Source organism: Salminus brasiliensis, chromosome 3 (assembly GCF_030463535.1).
Source record: "Salminus brasiliensis chromosome 3, fSalBra1.hap2, whole genome shotgun sequence".
In the NCBI taxonomy this organism is placed as follows: Eukaryota; Metazoa; Chordata; class Actinopteri; order Characiformes; family Bryconidae; genus Salminus; species Salminus brasiliensis.
This window is the reverse complement of record NC_132880.1, coordinates 703,888-722,950: the sequence shown is the minus strand read 5'-3', so window position 1 is coordinate 722,950 and position 19,063 is coordinate 703,888. Positions and strand designations below refer to the sequence as shown.

The window sequence follows — 19,063 nt, the reverse complement described above, 5'->3', positions numbered from 1 at the left end:
TTTGAGATCAGTGATTGAACCACATTTACCCATAAAGCTGTGCACTGTTTAGTGAAGAAGTGATTGAAAAGATAGCTTACTGTTGCTGTTCCTCCTTCTCCCATCTTTATAGAAACATGAGTTCCCTCTGCCTGAAATGTCAGCACTCTGGAAAAGTTCTGAGGGCCTCTAGGCTGTTTCTGAACTGTTACTGCAAAGTTAGGTCGTGAAGAAAGTCCCATTACCCTAGCGAGAGTAAGCTCACAGGCTCCTGGGTAGCTAAACATCAGTCCATCAAAGGTGTGATATGAGCCTGGTCCTTCAACCCAACAGGTGGAATAACCTATTGGTCTGCAGCCTCTCACACCATTATGGATTGCACACATCTCCTGTGGACCACACTGGAAGGTTTGGCAGCTCATTCCTCCATTGAGGCAAGAACACTGCCTCCCACAATTCTCGTCCAAAACCACTGACTGACCACTGGCATAGTAGAGCCCTTCAAAGGTACAGCCACAGTTAGCTTGAGGAACACATTCCCCAGCACTTAGGACATATCCTGCATCACAGATGCAGCTCTGCTGGTTTGGCAAGGGGCAGTTTAAAGGTGAGGAGGGGTTACTGCAAGTTGCAGGGCAGCTTGTTCCATTGGACTCAAAGTGACTGTGCCTGGGACATGAGATTTCTGAAAGTAAATGGTGAGAAAAGGATGGTTAAGTTTATGATTTCCTGATTATCTAAGACTTTTCCATTATTAGCTTTATCATAAAGGAACACTTTTAACCCGTACCACAGAATCCTTGTCTCCGCCACTGGCCAAGCTGAATGCCTTGTTGCTGGCACTGAGCAGCATACACGTTGAGGGCCTGGCACAGGATTGGCTGGTATCCTCCTCCCACACAAAGATCATAGATACAGTTCTCTATGAAGGTCTGGGGAGCCAGACTTGAATGGCAAGAGGTAAAAGGACCAGCAGAATCTGCCAGGATTCCACAGTAGTCTGAATTACTGTAGAGATTCCTCTGAACTGTAGTACAAGCAGCACATCTCAGGCCTGAGCAGTGGGTATTCTGGCAGCCAGGATCGGTGTCCCCTGATGCTTTCCAAGAATTTGCAAAGTCAACATCTGAACTCAAGACATCTCCTAAAGGTGTGCGGAAGTCATCATCTGGGTGGTAGTTGAAATTGCCACACAGGCCACACGTGGCATTCTGGTAGTCATAAGGCACACTGATGGTCACATAGGAATATGCATCATATGTGACAACCAAGCCAAAATCTGTACTGATGGCCACTGAGAAACCTGACTGGTAGACTTGAATGGAGCCATTGCGGAGGCTGAATGGTGTTGCTGCAAAACTCCCATTCACCTGAACAGGCAACAGAAAAACATGTCATGGAAAGGAATTCATAAAACCGAATTTCACTGAACTACTGCAGTGGTGCTTACCTTAGCCTCATATTGATGATCTTTCACCAGTTCCAGTTCTTCATCATAGACAAATACTCTGACTAAGCGTGTCCATGACACATGGGTGCTGCCTCTGTGCTCATTCTTCCCTTCAATACGGTAGTATGGCAACCCATCCCCACAAGCCTGTACAGAAGGTTCAAAATCAGGCAGGTTTGATCTTTCAGAGATTATCTTGAATATGCCAATCATAAATTCTACAGCAATGACTGAAACACAGTGTAAGACTGTACCTCAGACAGGACATAGGTGCAAGTGCCTTGAAAGTGGAAGATCTGATTATCGAAGGTGTAGTAGTGGGGGTCTCCAGAGATGGTGCAGGTTTTGCGCTGAATATTCTGGCAGCTATACTGGAAGGCGGCAGGCCGGCATGCTTGAGAGAAGGTGCAAGGCTGTAAGCTGCATTGGAGACCCCTGCGGGTGCAGGTGCACCTCTGCCAGCATGAAGAATCTGTCCAGAATGTGGTTCCCTGAGGCACGTTGTTGCCTGAGAAGAGTTAAGAGTCAGATTAATTTAACTGTGCAATCTTAAATCTGATGCTGATTCTCAAAAACATGTAGCTGGAAGTGACATTACCATTAAATTCACATCTTTGTAAACCATGATCAACACGGAAGGCCCATCTGCCTGTGACATTCACATTACTGCTGTATGTGAAGACATTGTAGTTGTATTGAAATGACCCAGGAATTGAGAAATAGTAGCTGGAGTCATCTGTGTCATAACCAGCCTAGTAATCAAAAACAAAGCCATACCCAATTTTAAATACAATAATATATATTTGTCCATATAGTAAACAAATTTACCACAGTTGATTCATATTTACCTGTACACTTCGGCTTGTTGGAGCAATTTCACCATAATTTATCAGCAAGAAACAGAGATGCTCATCTGAAATCAAGACCACTTGGAAAGATGTTTCCTGAAAGTTTTTGTGAAAGTAAGTAAGGTACAACTAAAAAACACTTTATTATATCATAAGATTGCAAAATTTAAGGCCCTGGTTTTCAAACTGTGGGCCATGTGGGGATTGCATGCTAGCATGGATTCTTTTTCCATTTGACATGATAATGAGTAAATTCTCTCACTTTAATTATGGTATTTTTCTGGGACCTTTTTCACTTAGTTAGCAGGTAGTGTGCAAAAATAAATACATGCTTCACTTGTCACTACTGGCAATAAAGAAATGGCAACTCCAGGTTTAATGTATTTTAGCAAACAAGACTCTTACCGTGCCTGAGTAAGGGAAGTATGCTACCCTATCCCACGTTGCAACAAAGACCCAAGTTGCATTGAAACGCAGCTGAGGGAAATACTGGTTAATGTCCTGGGTAGCCTGTGAGAGAACACTACCAGAAGTGTATTGCTGATAGGAGATGACACCATTTCCACGATTGTCAATGTCTGTCCAGAATGCAGCAACGATGTCTCGTCCACCGCTAGCAGGGAACTGATAGGGGGTGAAGCTGTACCATCCCTGATCAAAGGTTAAGTCTCCATTGTTGTTCACCTACAGAAAACAAAGAGAATAAACTTCAGTAAAGCTAAAACTGGTCAGAATATTCTAAATGATCTTTTAAAGAATACGTTAAGAATGTATTTTAGATGCATTAGATCCAAACTCCATGTTAATGTACTTGTTAGTGTGAATGATCAGAATGTAATTTAAAATATTGCTCTCTAAAGACATGAACTGACTTACATATACTTGACTGTATGTTTTTCCAAAGAAAGTAAAGGGTCTTGTGAGAGATATAGCAGGTGAACCTCCGTCATCACTTCGCTCGTTCTCTATGTCTCCAACTCCGACACCAAATTGATAGAAATTACCTAATAGACAGCAATAGAGTTATTAGCATAAAACAGACTCCTCTCAGTATAAAGCTGCACTACATTAGTGTATTGGCTTTGTCCTCTCATTTGTGCCCTTACATTGAGTCATCTTGCTCTTATGTTTAGTTTTGAAGGTTTTAAGGATCTTACCAACTAAGTATGCTTTTTGTACAATGTGTACTTTCTGTTTTTATCCTTTATTCTTTTTATCCATAATATTTCCCACTATAGTCTTTCTGTTAATGCATGGATATAAAATATTCCATCAAACATTTAATTTAATCTGTTTTCGCCTCTGCTAGTAAAATGCTCCATCTGACACTGGCTGCAACACAAGCACAAAGCATGACCAATCCACCCATTGATTAACATTTGTGGAGGTACTCCCTTTTTCTCCAAAGACACCTTTGTTCTTTGTTTCTATTTTAACTTCATCTGGATTTGTTTTCATGCATTCTACTTGTTTGGGCATTTGTTTGGATTCTTTCAAGTAGGTCATATTAGTGCAGGTGTTGCACCATCACTCCAGAGTCTGCTAAATATTCCTGAAGGTCTTTTGCCACCAAACAGTTGCCTTGTAAGGAATTCTACAAACAGTTTTTTCTGAATGTTTTTATTTATCTTCCAGACTCCTGCCCATTTTTTAAATACCCCTAGTGGTCATTACATAGTAAAACAGTGTGAAGAAACAATCTGTGAGCTACCATGTTTTTACTGCTGTATAAAAAATAGACCAGGCTTTCAGAACAAACATGTCTGATTGCTGGGCTTTGTTAGATCATCTTCATTACAGATCAAGTAATGTAATTACATTATACACTAAGGGAATGGAGATCTGAAAATACTTTGCTATCTTCTTATAGTTTTCTACTGCTGTGCTGTAGTCATCATCTATTTTCAACATTTTAGGTTGCTTAGAATGAGCCTGTGGCTGCTGATTGTTGCATCAATTGGACTTTCCTAACAATAAACAAGCCATAGAACTAAAAATCTAATTAAGGTCTGAGAGTTAAGTGAGAGCTCAAATTGGGTGTCCAAACTTTTTTTTACTTTCAAAAAAATAATGTTGAAAAGAATGTTTCATCTTTAACTTTATGTCTTGGAAGATCAGTTCATCTAATATTTACAATAACGGAAATACCCAGTGCCCAAAGTTTTGCATGCCACTGTATATATATTAGTGAGAGAAAGTGAATGTAAGTTGTTTACCTCTAGTGGGAGTGGTAGGACTGGTGGCCATAGTTGATCTCACTGTAGTGGGAGTGGTGGCCACAGTTGAACTCACTGTAGTGGGAGTGGTGGCCACGGTTGATCTCACTGTGGTGGGAGTGGTGGCCACAGTTGAACTCACTGTAGTGGGAGTGGTGGCCACGGTTGATCTCACTGTGGTGGGAGTGGTGGCCACAGTTGAACTCACTGTAGTGGGAGTGGTGGCCACAGTTGATCTCACTGTAGTGGGAGTGGCGGCCACAGTTGATCTCACTGTAGTGGGAGTGGTGGCCACGGTTGAACTCACTGTAGTGGGAGTGGTGGCCACAGTTGATCTCATTGTAGTGGGAGTGGTGGCCACAGTCGATCTTACTGTAGTAGTCTGTTGTATTTCTGGTGGGGTAATGCTGCCAAAATCTTTAAAAGAGCATTTATAAAGTTAGTATAGTTAGACTTTAATGGCTTGCACATCAGTAAGATCAGTAAGAGTTTATTATTTTCCAATCAGAGAAAGAGTAAACGCAGTTCATGTGTCTGATATTCCTCTTCATGTTTGTTATTCAGAATGAGAGTTTCTGACACTGACAGAATAAACATCTCTAAATGTTCAGGCTTTGTTGGATCACTTTCATTACTGATCAAGTAAATGCAGAGATATAATTGAGGCCTTATTTATGGACGAAAGCAGAACCAGGAAGAAGAGTAATCATACACACCTGCACAGTAAGCTGATGAACAGACGAATGGAGTGATGAACTCATAAACATAGTAATTTCCTGGACAAGCTTTCACTTGAATGGGGAAGGATTTGAAATAACAGCAGTCACCGCTCCAGCTACCGCAGACCTTCCGGTTGACCACTCCATCTTCAAGTCGTGGGTGAGAACCATTGAGCCAGAGAGGGACTGTAGTTCCACACATACCTTGATTGACACATGATTCTGGCATCCTTGTGCTATTGCCTTGATACAGAAGACGATACCAGCCATTCCAGTTGATAGAGCCATCGCACTGTGTATGCCTAACTGCATTGTTTGTGGATCTCCAGGGCTGGTCCAGTGCATTGTAGTTATTGCAGGGGTCAGTGCTTGGGTTAATAAAGGCCACTGTAAGAGCAACATAAAAAGAATGATTTTACCTGTACATGTCTTTTTACGATAACAGAAAAGGATTGTGAAATAAACAGGTCACGAATGAGTTACCAAGTTAAGTGTGAGGAGAAGCAGAAACCAGCAGAACATGCTATTTTTTAATACAAAGAGACAAAGAAAACCAACGTCCACAATATGTGGTCCATCCATGCAGTAAACACATACTGTACACACAGCATGTGCTCAGAGCGGTGGCCAGTCTTCGCTGTGGCTGCCCAGGGAGCAGGCAGGGTTAAGGGCCAGCTCATCAGTTCTCTAATGTGTTTTCATGACAAATGGACAGACACGTTTGGGGTTCCTCCTGGTGAACGATCTTGTAATTCCTGAACCCGTGTCACTGATGAGTTGTGTAGTGTACAACACCCCCCCCCCCCCCCCCGCCAACCCTCAGAACTTTAAACTTGTGTAGTTAGGGTGAAGCCATTACTAAAATTAACTGAACTTGATCTCTGAGAATGCTGCTGTTATTCAAACCCAATGAGCTTTATATATCATTGAGTACTGTGTATTAGTATACTACTGTATCAGTAAATTATTATTTACCTTTAGTCAACTTTGACATCTTTAGGTAGGTATTACTTATTCTACAGTTAGTGTTGAAGAACTGTTCTACTGTTCTAACTGTGTAAATTTTACATTTTGTAAATTGTATTAAAAGGTTTTAAATAAGGATTAAAGTTATGAGTATCAAGAGATTGCACAGCATCAATTCCTTTTTTGACTTTTGCTGTTGCTCAGTGCTTGCTATAGTACTCCAGGTGGTTGTTATGCTGTTGCCTTGCAAGGCAGTTGCTGTGTCATTCAAAGTCATTACTATTTCTTGGGTGTCACAGTTGGTTGCTGTGTAGTTGCTAGCCTGCTGTCATGATGTTCCAGGTGATTGTTATGCTGGTTCTAGGCAGTTGCTGGAGTATCCCAGTAAACTCCCAGTATATTCATACTACCCCCATGTGTTGCCATAGTATGATGCCCAGGTGATTACTATGTGGCTGCTAGATGGTTGTTATCCTGCTGCTAAGCAGTTGATATGGTGCCCAATGTTGTAACAATATGTTACATCAAAAATCTGCGGCTAAGCACACTATTCCTGATCAGATAACAATATTCAGAAAAGTAACCGCAGAGTAACCATTGAAAATCTGGGAGAACGAAGAAAAAGCAGAGCAATTCCTAGGTCTATTCTGCTACAAGTGGTTGCTTCATGCAGGTTGATATGGTATGCTATAGAAGTGCTAGATGGTTGCAACCATGTTATAGAGCAGGTGTTATGCTTTATTAAAAGAGTAAGTAAATATACATATATTACTGTACCTGCGCAGTATGTGGGCATTGGAACAGAAACATCTGGTTTGACTAGTTTGTAGACGTAGTAATGTCCCGGACAGGCCTTCACCTGGATTGGGTTGGACCTGGAGACTGAATTGCACTGTCTATCTGAGTATGCATAAACACTTCGGGTAACGATGCCATCCTGTTCGCGTGGGTGAGAGCCACCAAGCACCAGGTTAGTGTAACCCCCACACGTTCTGTAGCTCACACACCACTCAAGCATCTGAGCACTTCTCCCCTGGAGATACAGCCGATACCAGCCATTCCACTCAGTAATGGTGTCGTCATAACCAGTGTAGGAATTGTACATGTTCCTCCAGTCTTCATTAAGAACAGTGTGGTTGTAACAGGGGTCAAAGTTATAATCATTAGATGAGATTGCTGTGGAGGAAATTTAAGATTAATTTGTCAGATTTTTTTGTTTGGGAGCATTTAGAGGAAAATACTTTAGAATAGAGCTCTGAATGTAGTAGATGATATAAATATATTGTGTAAGTATTGTATTGTAACAAACTCAGTCATGAAGCAGGAGTGTTTAAATTACAAGAGAGAGTGTACAGTACTTATTAATGTCCTAGATAATGATGAAAATATATTTGAACAGTGAAAGCTTTATTCAATTATACTTACTCATTGTCATGTTGGATTCAATGCCTGCAGTCGTTGGAGTAGAGATCTGTGTTACGGTGCTGACATCTGAGAAGAGACCATTACAACCACCATGAAAGATGATAGAACATTACTATGATCTCACAAACCAGAGTGTTCTCCAAAAAATAAACAAACAACAAACAAACAAAACAATTCTTTACCTGTACAGTAAGTAATGGGATTGTAGTTCCTGTAGATGTAGTGATAGTTCGGATTGGTGAACTTATAAACATAGTAGTTGCCAGGACAAGCTTTCACTTGAATTGCATGGTAACTGAAGTAACAGCAATCACTTCCAGAGTTTCCACAGACCTGACGAGCAACCACTCCATCCTCTATCTGAGGATGAGGACCATTGAGCCACAGAGTGTTATAACCACCACATCTGTACGTAGGAACACAGCTGTCTGCCATACGGATGTTCATCCCATAATAGAACAGTCGGTACCAGCCATTCCAGATAAAGTTACTGTCATAAATATCCAATCCAGTTGCATTATTGGCTCTCCAGGGTTGGTCCAGGGAAGTGTACTTAGTACAGGGGTCATAACTGGTGGAGCTGAAACTCACTGTCATGGAAACAAAATATATAAAAATAAACCAGTCTGGTAAAGTCTGACACGTCTTTCATTAAATTACAGCCACAGATACTGAATGGACCAGAGAGAAAGGGAACATTACCTGCACAGTATGTTGGCATGGGGATCGAAACATCTGGCCTGACAAGTTTATAGACATAGTATTGTCCAGGACAGGCTTTGACTTGGACTGAGTTGGATGTGTAGAATCTGCACTGGCTACCACTGGACCCATAGACTTCTCGGGTCACAATGCCGTCCTGTAGTCGTGGGTGAGAGCCATTAAGCAGAAGTGGAGTGTAACCACCACATGACATGGAGCTCCCACACCACTCTGGAAGCTGAGCACTGTTACCCTCAAGATACAGTCGATACCAGCCGTTCCACTCAACAAGGGTGTCATCATGACTGTTGTCACCATAGTAACTGCGTGCGGTTCTCCATTGATCATTAAGAGCAGTGTAGTTCTCACAGGGATCGAAGCTGTTTACTGCTGTAGAGTTGGCTGTAAATAATATAATATATAATTATATAAATATGTAAATATAATGATTCCAAACCTCAGAAATGACCAAAATACTAATCAGTTTAAGAGATGACTAAATGTAATTGAAGATAACATGAGCACCACTGACTGAGGGCGTAGTGAATATTACCCTATTTGTTTTAAATGAAAAATTACACATTACTAACTTTGCATCTTTGTCCAATAAAAGAGATCATTAAGCTGGTCATCAGATCCAGTGTAGACAGTTTTCAAAAGCCATGTCAAATCTGAATGTTTCTAGTCAAAATAATATCTGTGACTATCTGATGTTTGTTTTGTTGTTTTGAAAGTGTGTGAAAGTGAGAACAGTCAATAAATCAAATATGAGTTTTTACATATAAATATTGTTCCATAAAATGTACAATTTCTTTGTGCCTTTGTGCCTAAACAGTTTGATCCTAAAACACTGTCTGTATGAACTATCAAGGGAGGATAAATGTAAACTGTCTGTGAACACTTACTCGAGTTCCTGCTAAATTCTACACGTGTGGCGGCAGTTGTTGGAGCTGAGGTTGGTGTTATGTAGCTGGCATCTGAAAAAATTTAAGAGAAGTTTTACCTGCAGTGGTGAAATTTCACTGAGTCTTTTTAAAGGAAAGATCTCTACCTGTACAGTAAGCCATGTTGCAGTAATCTGGCTGGAGAAGCTCATAGACATAATAGTTTCCTGGGCATGCCTTGACTTGAATTGTGGTAGTCCTGAAAAAATAGCAGTCATTTCCTGCATTCCCACAGAGCTGGCGAGTGACCACTCCGTCCCCAATCTGAGGATGAGGACCGTTGAGCCATAGAGTGTAATAAGAACCACATCTGGATGTAGGAACACAGCTCTCTGGCATACGGGTGTTCATCCCATGATTGAACAGTCGGTACCAGCCGTTCCAGTTGAAGTAGTGGTCACAAATGTTCAGTCCAGTCACATTATTGGCTCTCCAGGGTTGATCCAGAGAAGTGTAGGTGTTACATGGATCAAAACTGGGTTGGTTAACAGTAACTGTCAGGAGAAATAGTACACTTAGAGTACAAATAGTGATGTTTACTTTATTTTAATTTGGATAAAATAATCAAAGCATGATTAAGATAAAGTGTTGAGGTGATGTACCTGCACAGTAGGAAGGCATTGGGATTGATACATCTGGCTTCACTAACTTATAGACGTAGTAATTTCCTGGACAGGCTTTGACTTGGATTGGTTTGGATCTGTAGGCTGTGCACTGGCTACCACTGGACCCATAAACGTCTCTGGTGACAATTCCATCCTGAATCTGTGGGTGAGAACCTCCAAGTGCAAGTGGTGTGTAACCCCCACATGGCATGTAGCTCACACACCACTCAGGAATCTGAGCGCTTGCTCCCTGCAGGAAGAGCCGATACCAACCATTCCATTCAATAACAGTATCATCATGACCTCTGTAATTGTCCTTGATGGTTCTCCAGTAGTCATTAAGGACGTTGTAGTTGTTGCAGGGATCAAACGTGGCACTGTTTGGTGTGGTCACTGTTCAGAAGAGATAATAGTAAATTCCATCACTATAATCCACAGTTTTCTTTTTAAATATGCTTCCATTGGATACAGGGGTTAGTGTTCAATGCCCTACTGATGACACACAACCCTATATTACACAAAAAAAACACTCATCTTAGTAAGACTGTGGACTATGTTAAGCAACTTTTTTTTGGTAAATTCATAAAATATATATGATTCCATTTATTGAAGCAATAAAGAGGGTGAATACCTTTTATATGCACATCTAGAGGCTGACTGTTTTAGGGACATGTTAACAAAGGTTTACAAGGTTTTCAAAGTGATTTGTGCACTGTTATTTACAAAAGAGAGTAAAAGGACCAAAGCATTGATGGCAACCTACCTGGGGTCAAGTCAGGTTGTGCAGTTGGTGGGGCAGGAGTTGGAGTAATGGTGCTGCTATCTGAGGAGTTGAAAAAAATAAAATGTTCAAAACATATATATGTTCCATATACAGTCATGCCCGAAAGTATTCATACCCCTGGCAAAGTTTGACTTAAATTTACTTTTATTTAACCAGAAATTATATTTTTGCCTTGAAACGACACAGGCATCTCCCAGGAGATAACATGATGATGTACAAGAGGCATCATTGTGGGAAAAAGTTTTTCTCAGCTTTTACACACATTTGAACAAAAAGTGGCATGTCCAAAATTATTCATACCCTTCTCAATAATTAATAGAAAAGCCTTTATTGGCTATTACAGCAATCAAACGCTTCCTGTAATTGCTGACCAGCTTTTTGCATGTCTCCACTGGTATTTTTGCCCATTCATCTTTAGTGATGAGCTCCAACTCTTTGAGGTTCGAGGGTCTCCTTGCCATCACCCTGATCTTTAGCTCCCTCCACAGATTCTCAATTGGATTCAAGTCAGGACTCTGGCTGGGCCACTGCAAAACATTAATGTTTTTGTCTGCTAACCATTTCTTCACCACTTTGGCTGTGTGTTTTGGGTCGTTGTCGTGCTGAAATGTCCACCGGTTCCCAAGGCCAAGTTTCTCTGCAGACTGCCTGATGTTGTTGTTGAGAATCTTGATGTATTGCTCTTTTTTCATGGTGCCATTTACTGCGATCAAGTTCCCTGGTCCATTGGCTGAAAAACACCCCCAAAACATTAGGTTCCCACCACCATGTTTGACAGTGGGGATGGTGTTCTTAGGGTTGAAGGCTTCTCCTTTTTTACGCCAAATGGTGCACACATCATTGTGGCCAAACAATTCAATTTTTCTTTCATCTGACCATAAAACAGAACACCAGAAGTCTTCTTCTTTGTCCAGATGAGCATTTGCAAAGGTCAAGCGGGCTTTTGTGTGCCTTTTCTGGAGAAGTGGTGTCCTCCTTGGCCTGCGTCCGTGGAACCCAGCAGTGTGCAGTGTCCGTTGAACTGTCTGCCTTGAGATGTCGCCACCAGCAGAGTCCAGATTCACCAGGATGGCCTTGGTGGTGATCCTTGGATTTTTCTTCACCTCTCTCACTATTCTCCTGGCCAGCACAGGTGTCACTTTTGGCTTCCGACCACATCTTCTGAGATTTTCCACAGTGCGGAACTTCTTGTATTTTTTAATAATACTTTGCACTGTAGCCACTGGAACTTGAAAACATTTTGATATGGCTTTATAGCCCTTTCCTGACTTGTGAGCGGCCACAATGCACAGCCGCAGGTCCTTAGTGAGCTCCTTTGTCTTAGCCATGACTGTCCACAAACCAACTGCAGAGAGCTGCTGTTTTTCTCCTGTTGAGTTGATTAAAACAGCTGTTCCCAATGAATCAGGGTAATTAGGATGCTTTAATACAGCTTGGACTATTTGGAATGGTATAGAACTTTGGATTTTCCCATATACTGTGACAGTTTTCAAAGGGTATGAATAATTTTGGACATGCCACTTTTTGTTCAAATGTGTATAAAAGCTGAGAAATACTTTTTCCCACAATGATGCCTCTTGTACATCATCGTGTTATCTCCTGGGAGATGCCTGTGTCGTTTCAAGGCAAAAATATAACTTCTGGTTAAATAAAAGTAAATTTAAGTCAAACTTTGCCAGGGGTATGAATACTTTCGGGCATGACTGTATGTAGTACATATAGTGGTGTAGATCAAATTCTGTACCTGAGCAGTAAGCCATATTGCAGGTCATGGGACTGACAATCTCATACACATAGTAGTTTCCTGGGCAGGCTTTCACTCGTATTGGAGGAGATTTGTAGTAGCAGCAGTCAAATCCAGCACTTCCACAGACCTGGCGAATGACCACCCCATCCTCTATCTGAGGGTGAGGACCGTTGAGCCACAGAGTGTAATAAGTTCCACATCTGTTCACATCAACACAGCTCTCTGGCATGCGGATGTTCATCCCATAATAGAACAGCCGGTACCAGCTATTCCAGTTGAAGTCTCTGTCACAGATTGCCAACCCACTTTTATTGTTGGCTCTCCAGGGTTGATCCAGGGAGACATAGTTACTGCAGGGGTCATAACTGGGACTGTTTGTAGCAACTGTAATGTATTAAAAGGGGAAAAAATACATTAATACATATTAATTTTATTTTAAAGATGAACTAAATCTACATCTCATGACTTTTGGACTGTTAATATACTGCACATTACTCTGTCAAACAGTGTTCTACTTTGCTTATTTAAGTCTATTTGTATGTTTAATGAGCATTGTTTAGCCTAATGAATTCTGACTCTAAAGCTGTGATTACACTAGACATTTGCAGTTATTGTTGCCTTTTGAACTGGGGCTTGACTGGAAACCTGTTCACAAACAAGTCCCCCTTTTTGGTGTTGTTAGCATGCTAATGTTTGCTAACATACCAACTACAAAAACACAAAGTAAATAATAATATCTGATCACTTGATACTGGTGAGAGCTCAGAGCCTTCCACCCAGTCACAGCTAAACAGTGTATAACTGCTGTGTTTGGATCTATGTGTTGAGCTGCGCTTAGCTTGGAATTAATCAGAAATTAGTCAGCTACCGTTATTACATAATTAAGCCATTTCATTATATACACACATGGACAAAATTGTTGGTACCCCTTGGGTAATGAAAGAAAAACCCAAAATGGTCACAGAAAAATCTTGAATCTGACAAAAGTAATAATAAATACAAATTCTATGAAAATTAACAAATGAAAATCTGACATTGATTTTCAACCATGCTTCAACAGAATTATAAAAAAAAAAACATGAAACAGGCCTGGAAAAAAATGATGGTACCCCTGAAAATAATGTGACCAAAGGGACAGGTGTCTACAATCTCGTAATCAGTCATTGGGCCTATATATAGGGCTGCAGGTAGTCACTGTGCTATTTGGTGGTGTGTACCACACTCAACATGGACCAGAGGAAGCAAAGGAAAGAGTTGTCTCAGGAGATTAGAAAGAAAATTATAGACAAGCATGTTAAAGGTAAAGGTTATAAGATCATCTCCAAGCAGCTTGGTGTTCCTGTGACTACAGTTGCACATATTATTCTGAAATTTAAGATCCATGGGACTGTAGCCAGCCTCCCTGGACGTGGCCACAGGAGGAAAATTGATGACAAATCAAGGAGATGGATATTACGAATTTTAACAAAAGAGCCCAGAAAAACTTCTAAAGAGATTAAAGGTGAACTTCAAGCTCACATCCGGCGTTGTTTGAAGCAAAGTAGACTTCATGGGAGACGACCAAGGAGGACACCATTGTTGAAAACAAATAATAAAAAAGCCAGACTGGAATTTGTCAAACTATGTTGACAAGCCCCAAAGCTTCTGGGAGAATGTCCTATAAACAGATCAGACAAAAATGGAACTTTTTGCCAAGGCACATCAGCTCTATGTTCACAGACGGAAAAATGAAGCATATAAAGAAGAGAGCACTGTTCCTACTGTGAAACATGGAGGAGGCTCTGTGATATTCTGGGGCTACGTTGCTGCATCTGGCACAAAGTGTCTTAAATCTGTGCAGGGTACAATGAAATCTCAAGACTATTGAGGGGTTCTAGAGAGAAATGTGCTGCCCAGTGTCAGAAAACTTGGTCTCGGTCGCAGGTCATGGGTCTTGCAACAGGATAATGACCCAAATCACACAGCTAAAAAACACCCAAAAATGGCTAAGAGGAAAACATTGGACTATTCTGAGTGGCCTTCCATGAGCCCTGACCTAAACCCTATTGAGCATCTTTGGAAGGAGCTGAAACATGCTGTCTGGAAAAGGCACACTTCAAACCTGAGACTGGAGCAGTTTGCTCATGAGGAGTGGGCCAAAATACCTGCTGAGAGGTGCAGAAGTCTCATTGACTTTCATTAACTGAGAGGTATCAACAATTTTGTCAATGTGTGTACGCAGTACACAATAGAGTACTACACACCGAACATATAAAAATATCACAAATATAGTGGCCAGATTATACTGACCAACTAAACAAAGTAGCATTACTGGGTTTGCCTGCTGAATGCCCACTCTGTAAACAAGAGAATACCTCATGTATAAAATAAACTTTGTAAAATTTTGTGCCACCTCCAGCTCTCAACAAAACTCTAACATGTGTCTTAATAAAAAAAAGATAGTGATTCACTCGATGGATAGATATTTTAACACACAGGCTGCATTTCAAAGCCTAGGCTGCGGGTGTTACATCACAGAGGCCTGCTCCAAAGTGAAAGACCCTTCATATACAGCCTAGAAATGCAGCCAACAAACCCTTCCCTTACCCACAATGCTCTGCACACATACAACATAGGAAACAAAATGTAAAACAGAACCACGAAAACGTCTGAAAGGACACAAGTTTCACCTTTCCGGTGATGTCATCACACAGGCTGTCAGGACTATTCCCTCTACGTGACCAATAGGTTAAGTAGGAGGAAGGAGTCTTCACAGGACAGCCCTACCTTAGCTGCAGCCTAGGCTTTCAGACACTTGTGGAGCTGTGTCTCTAAAAGCAGTTCAAGCCTCAAAATTAACTTCAGGTAAACAGGCATGCGAGCTGTGAGCAAAAACACTCATAAAGTTTCATTTCTGAAATTCTGCTTTTCCGCCAAGTCCCTTCAGAGGTCAGCACATTCATGGCAGGAGCATTATTTAGTCATGGAAGGAGTTTGCATGTAAAAGTTCACCAAAGTTAAAAACTGATGTGACGCTTCACAGACAAAATTTATTCACATCACATGGCGAATTCCATGGAAATGAAAGTAATTAATCTCAGGAAAATCCTGGTCCAATGTGACCTTGGCTTAATGCTAGACTTCTACTCTAAGAGTGCAGTTGTTGCTATATATCATCCACTCAACTCATAATGAGAAACACTGTACCTGCAGTGTAAGTGGGCGCTGGTATTGACACTTCTGGCTTGACCAGTTTGTAGACATAATAATTTCCTGGACAGGCCTTCACTTGGATTGGGTTGGACCTGTAGTAATAGCACTGTTCACTGTAGTATCCATAGTTGTAGGGTCCATAAATGTCTCGGGTCACAATTCCGTCATTTATATGAGGATGAGAGCCATCAAGCAGAAGTGGTGTGTAACCACCAGAGGTCATGTAGTACACACACCACTCAGGAATCTGTGCATTTTCACCCTGAAGGTACAGTCGATACCAGCCATCCCACTCAGTAGTGGTGTCATCATGACTACTGTAGTAGCTGGAGTAACCGTAAGGGTAGTAGCTATAGCCATGGTAACTGTACACTTTTCTCCAGATGTCATCAAGAACAGTGTAGTTGTAACAGGGGTCAAAGGTGGAGTTGGCTGGACTGGTTGCTGTGGAAATAATTGTGTTACAGATTATTAATAGTTCAACCAGAAACAATTTTTTTTCAAAACATACCCAGAGGAATCCTGCAGCCTGAGGTCGTGTTAACCAAATATTCTTTTTATCAGTAATGGAAACATCTAAAGGCCATCGGTCATTTTGACAGAACACTAAGGGTTATCTCCTGTAAATTAAAGCAAGGGTGTATGATACCACCATAAATAATACACACACATTGGTGCAGAAGCAGCACCTGCTGTGTGATTTCCTCCTGGTGAAGCAAGTTTTTTGCAGAATCAGGAAATCCCTTGTTCAAAGAGTCTTACTGACTTCTGGTCACTTCCCTGGGAGGAATGTTTGCCATCTGAAGCTTTGCTGATAATTCCAGTCTCTAGTGAAGCAGCAGACTGGGTGATCAGCCTTCAGAACTATATACAAATAGCCATGAGATGTTGCCTGTCTCAGGTCAAGAGGCAATGATAGTCGATGCAGAGGTGATACCCTTCATAAGTTTGATTCCACACAATTGAGCTCTCAGTTTAAATCAATTCAGACCAGGAGTCATGATTATTTTCAGACTAGGCTACAGCAGAAAACTGCTCTGAGTTGTGTTGACATTAACAGTGACTACATGGTCAGAGTCTCTTTTCATCTCTGCTCACTGTACTTATACAAATGCATCATCTGTATGCATGTTCTGCACAATAATCATTAAAATGAATGAAAACGTCTCACTATTATTAAAGAAATAAAGTTAAAATAATGGGTATAATGGATTATGACAGAATTTTTAGATCCCTTTCCATCAAAATGATAGACATTGACAATCTTTGACTGCAGTATTCCATTCCAAAAGTAATTCTAGAAAAAATCTAAAAATTAAATAAATAAAAAAAATCAATTATAATGTAAACTGTTTTTAAAAGTGTCCAAAATAAAAACAAGCAACTAAAAATGGAAATTTATGGTTTTGTTGGTTTCTATTAAATTGTCAGTTATATCATCACTCATGTATGATATTTCCTTTTGCACAGAGCAATGTCAGACATACACTTTTTACACATTTTTACTACTCTGAAAAAGTAGTATCAGCTGATTAAACATATTAAATGTTATATTAATACATATTATTTAAAACCACATTTTATTGGGCAATTATCTGCTTTTGCTGGGCAGGTTTTAAGCAAAATCATAATCTGTCAAACCAGGCCGGGTTCAGACAAACTGTTTTGTTTCCCTGTTAGCATTCAAATAAAAAACTCCTGGAAACGTACTTTTGGAATCGACTGATTCTGTACTGGTGAGCAGTGTTGAAGCAGTGGTCAGGTTCAATGTACTCGTATCTGTAGAGATCACATTTTTAAACAAGCATGATGAGTGGAAAGGTTTAGCTCAGGAAAATGCAATAAAGAAGGCACTGACAGTACAATAAACAAATACCTGTACAGTATGCAGAAGGGCAGTAGGCTGGCTTGACAAACTCATAGACATAATAGTTTCCTGGACATGCTTTCAGTCGTATTGAGGTGAAATTGTAGTTACAGCAATCATTTTCCGCACTCCCACAGATCTGGCGAGTGACCACTCCATCCTCTATCTGAGGATGAGGACCATTGAGCCACAGAGCGAGGTAAGTACCACAACTGGATGCAGGAACACAGCTCTCTGGCATGCGGACATCTATACCATTATAGAGCAGTCGGTACCAGCCGTTCCAGTCTGAGTAATGGTCACAAAATCCAGATCCAGCTGCACTGTTGGATCTCCAGGGTTGATCCAGAGAAGTGTAGTTATCGCAAGGATCATAACCAGACACATTGAAAACAACTGTAAGGAAATCCAGAAAATGCTTTACTCACTAATGCATTATGCGATCTTAAGATGCACAGGCATATACAGGATCCTGTCCTGGTACCAGTGCAGAAAACATATGAGTAAGAAAGAGACTAAAGAGACTGTTCAAAGACCAGCAGCTTTCAAAGCATTTTACAAAAAAAAGCTTTTATGTATTTCTGTCACTTGTTCAAGTTACCAAATGTCATTTGAACTACACAGAGGATAAAGTGTGTATATATTAAATCAATAGTATTAATGCCTTGAGGTGTATCTGGGTCCCTAACATTACAGTGTACATGAAGCCTACCTTCAGTAGTGGTCTCTGCTGTGGTTGTAGTGTCAGCTTCCGTAAAAGTTGTGATAACAAGTGCAGGAACTTCTATGCAGAAAATATAATGCAAATTTAGCAGAAAACTAATGTTTTATGTTACATTTCTATGGTACATTTTGTATCTTTATGCATTAAATAAATGAATTGTCCACATATGTAAATTTGAAAACAGAAGTATAAGGTGTCTGACCTGCTAATCGTTTGTAGTGTGTTTTTACACATATTGTTTTACACATATAAGCTTGTAAATCATCTTAATTCTAGTCCATATCTCTGTTGTTTCATTAAGCAAATGTTTATGAAGTAGATCAATTAATTAAAAATCAATTAAGTCCATAAACAGATAATTTAGCAAATTGGGCATACATTTGAAGAAATGGCTGTAATCCTGAAAAGGGTACTGCACTATTATTGTTAAACTGCTGGAATTAAAGCTGTAAGTCTGAACTTCAGTCAGATTATGGTTTATTCACAGAGGTGATGTACAAAAGCAAAATCACCACTGTCACTGTCCAAATACTTATGATCATTTGTGACACTTCGTATATGACATTCTTTAAAACTGTTTTGTTCTCAGCAGAGGACGGAAACTGGTGGTATCGCTGTTGTGCCCTGGGTGCCACTAGGCTGACTGAGCTGGTTTTGTTAGGATTTCCCCAGTTGTAGATGATTGACATGAATTGACTCCCAAAGCACTTTCGAGATCACATTTAAGGTGAGATAATGACTGATGACTCATAATCACGTGGTTAATAAGGTGTGGATACAAAGAAGGAAGATATTTAGCATATACTTAGATGTAAGATAACAGAAAATGAGGGGAAGTCTTTACAAGTGTATTTCCCAAGTAGTGCACTGGTAGTATACTTGTATATGTACTAAT

At 40.5% G+C, this 19,063-nt stretch overlaps 1 protein-coding gene across 1 annotated transcript in view; it reads right to left on the bottom strand.

The window, feature by feature from the left end:
- The window catches only part of LOC140551021 (alpha-tectorin-like), a 32,332-nt gene that overhangs the window by 9,518 nt on the left and 3,751 nt on the right, over positions 1–19,063 (bottom strand). Inside the window, exons 2-23 of the mRNA XM_072674391.1 lie at positions 18,157–18,228; positions 17,454–17,840; positions 17,288–17,356; positions 15,572–16,021; positions 12,383–12,769; positions 10,618–10,677; positions 9,852–10,247; positions 9,357–9,743; positions 8,306–8,707; positions 7,786–8,193; positions 7,604–7,669; positions 6,956–7,354; positions 5,340–5,599; positions 4,570–4,900; positions 3,154–3,281; positions 2,683–2,961; positions 2,278–2,373; positions 2,028–2,181; positions 1,684–1,937; positions 1,430–1,576; positions 770–1,349; positions 81–664 (exon numbers count right to left, since the gene is read on the bottom strand). Coding sequence (XP_072530492.1) covers positions 81–664; positions 770–1,349; positions 1,430–1,576; positions 1,684–1,937; positions 2,028–2,181; positions 2,278–2,373; positions 2,683–2,961; positions 3,154–3,281; positions 4,570–4,900; positions 5,340–5,599; positions 6,956–7,354; positions 7,604–7,669; positions 7,786–8,193; positions 8,306–8,707; positions 9,357–9,743; positions 9,852–10,247; positions 10,618–10,677; positions 12,383–12,769; positions 15,572–16,021; positions 17,288–17,356; positions 17,454–17,840; positions 18,157–18,228 — 6,296 coding nt within the window. The remainder of the gene's footprint in view (positions 1–80; positions 665–769; positions 1,350–1,429; positions 1,577–1,683; positions 1,938–2,027; positions 2,182–2,277; positions 2,374–2,682; positions 2,962–3,153; positions 3,282–4,569; positions 4,901–5,339; positions 5,600–6,955; positions 7,355–7,603; positions 7,670–7,785; positions 8,194–8,305; positions 8,708–9,356; positions 9,744–9,851; positions 10,248–10,617; positions 10,678–12,382; positions 12,770–15,571; positions 16,022–17,287; positions 17,357–17,453; positions 17,841–18,156; positions 18,229–19,063) is intronic.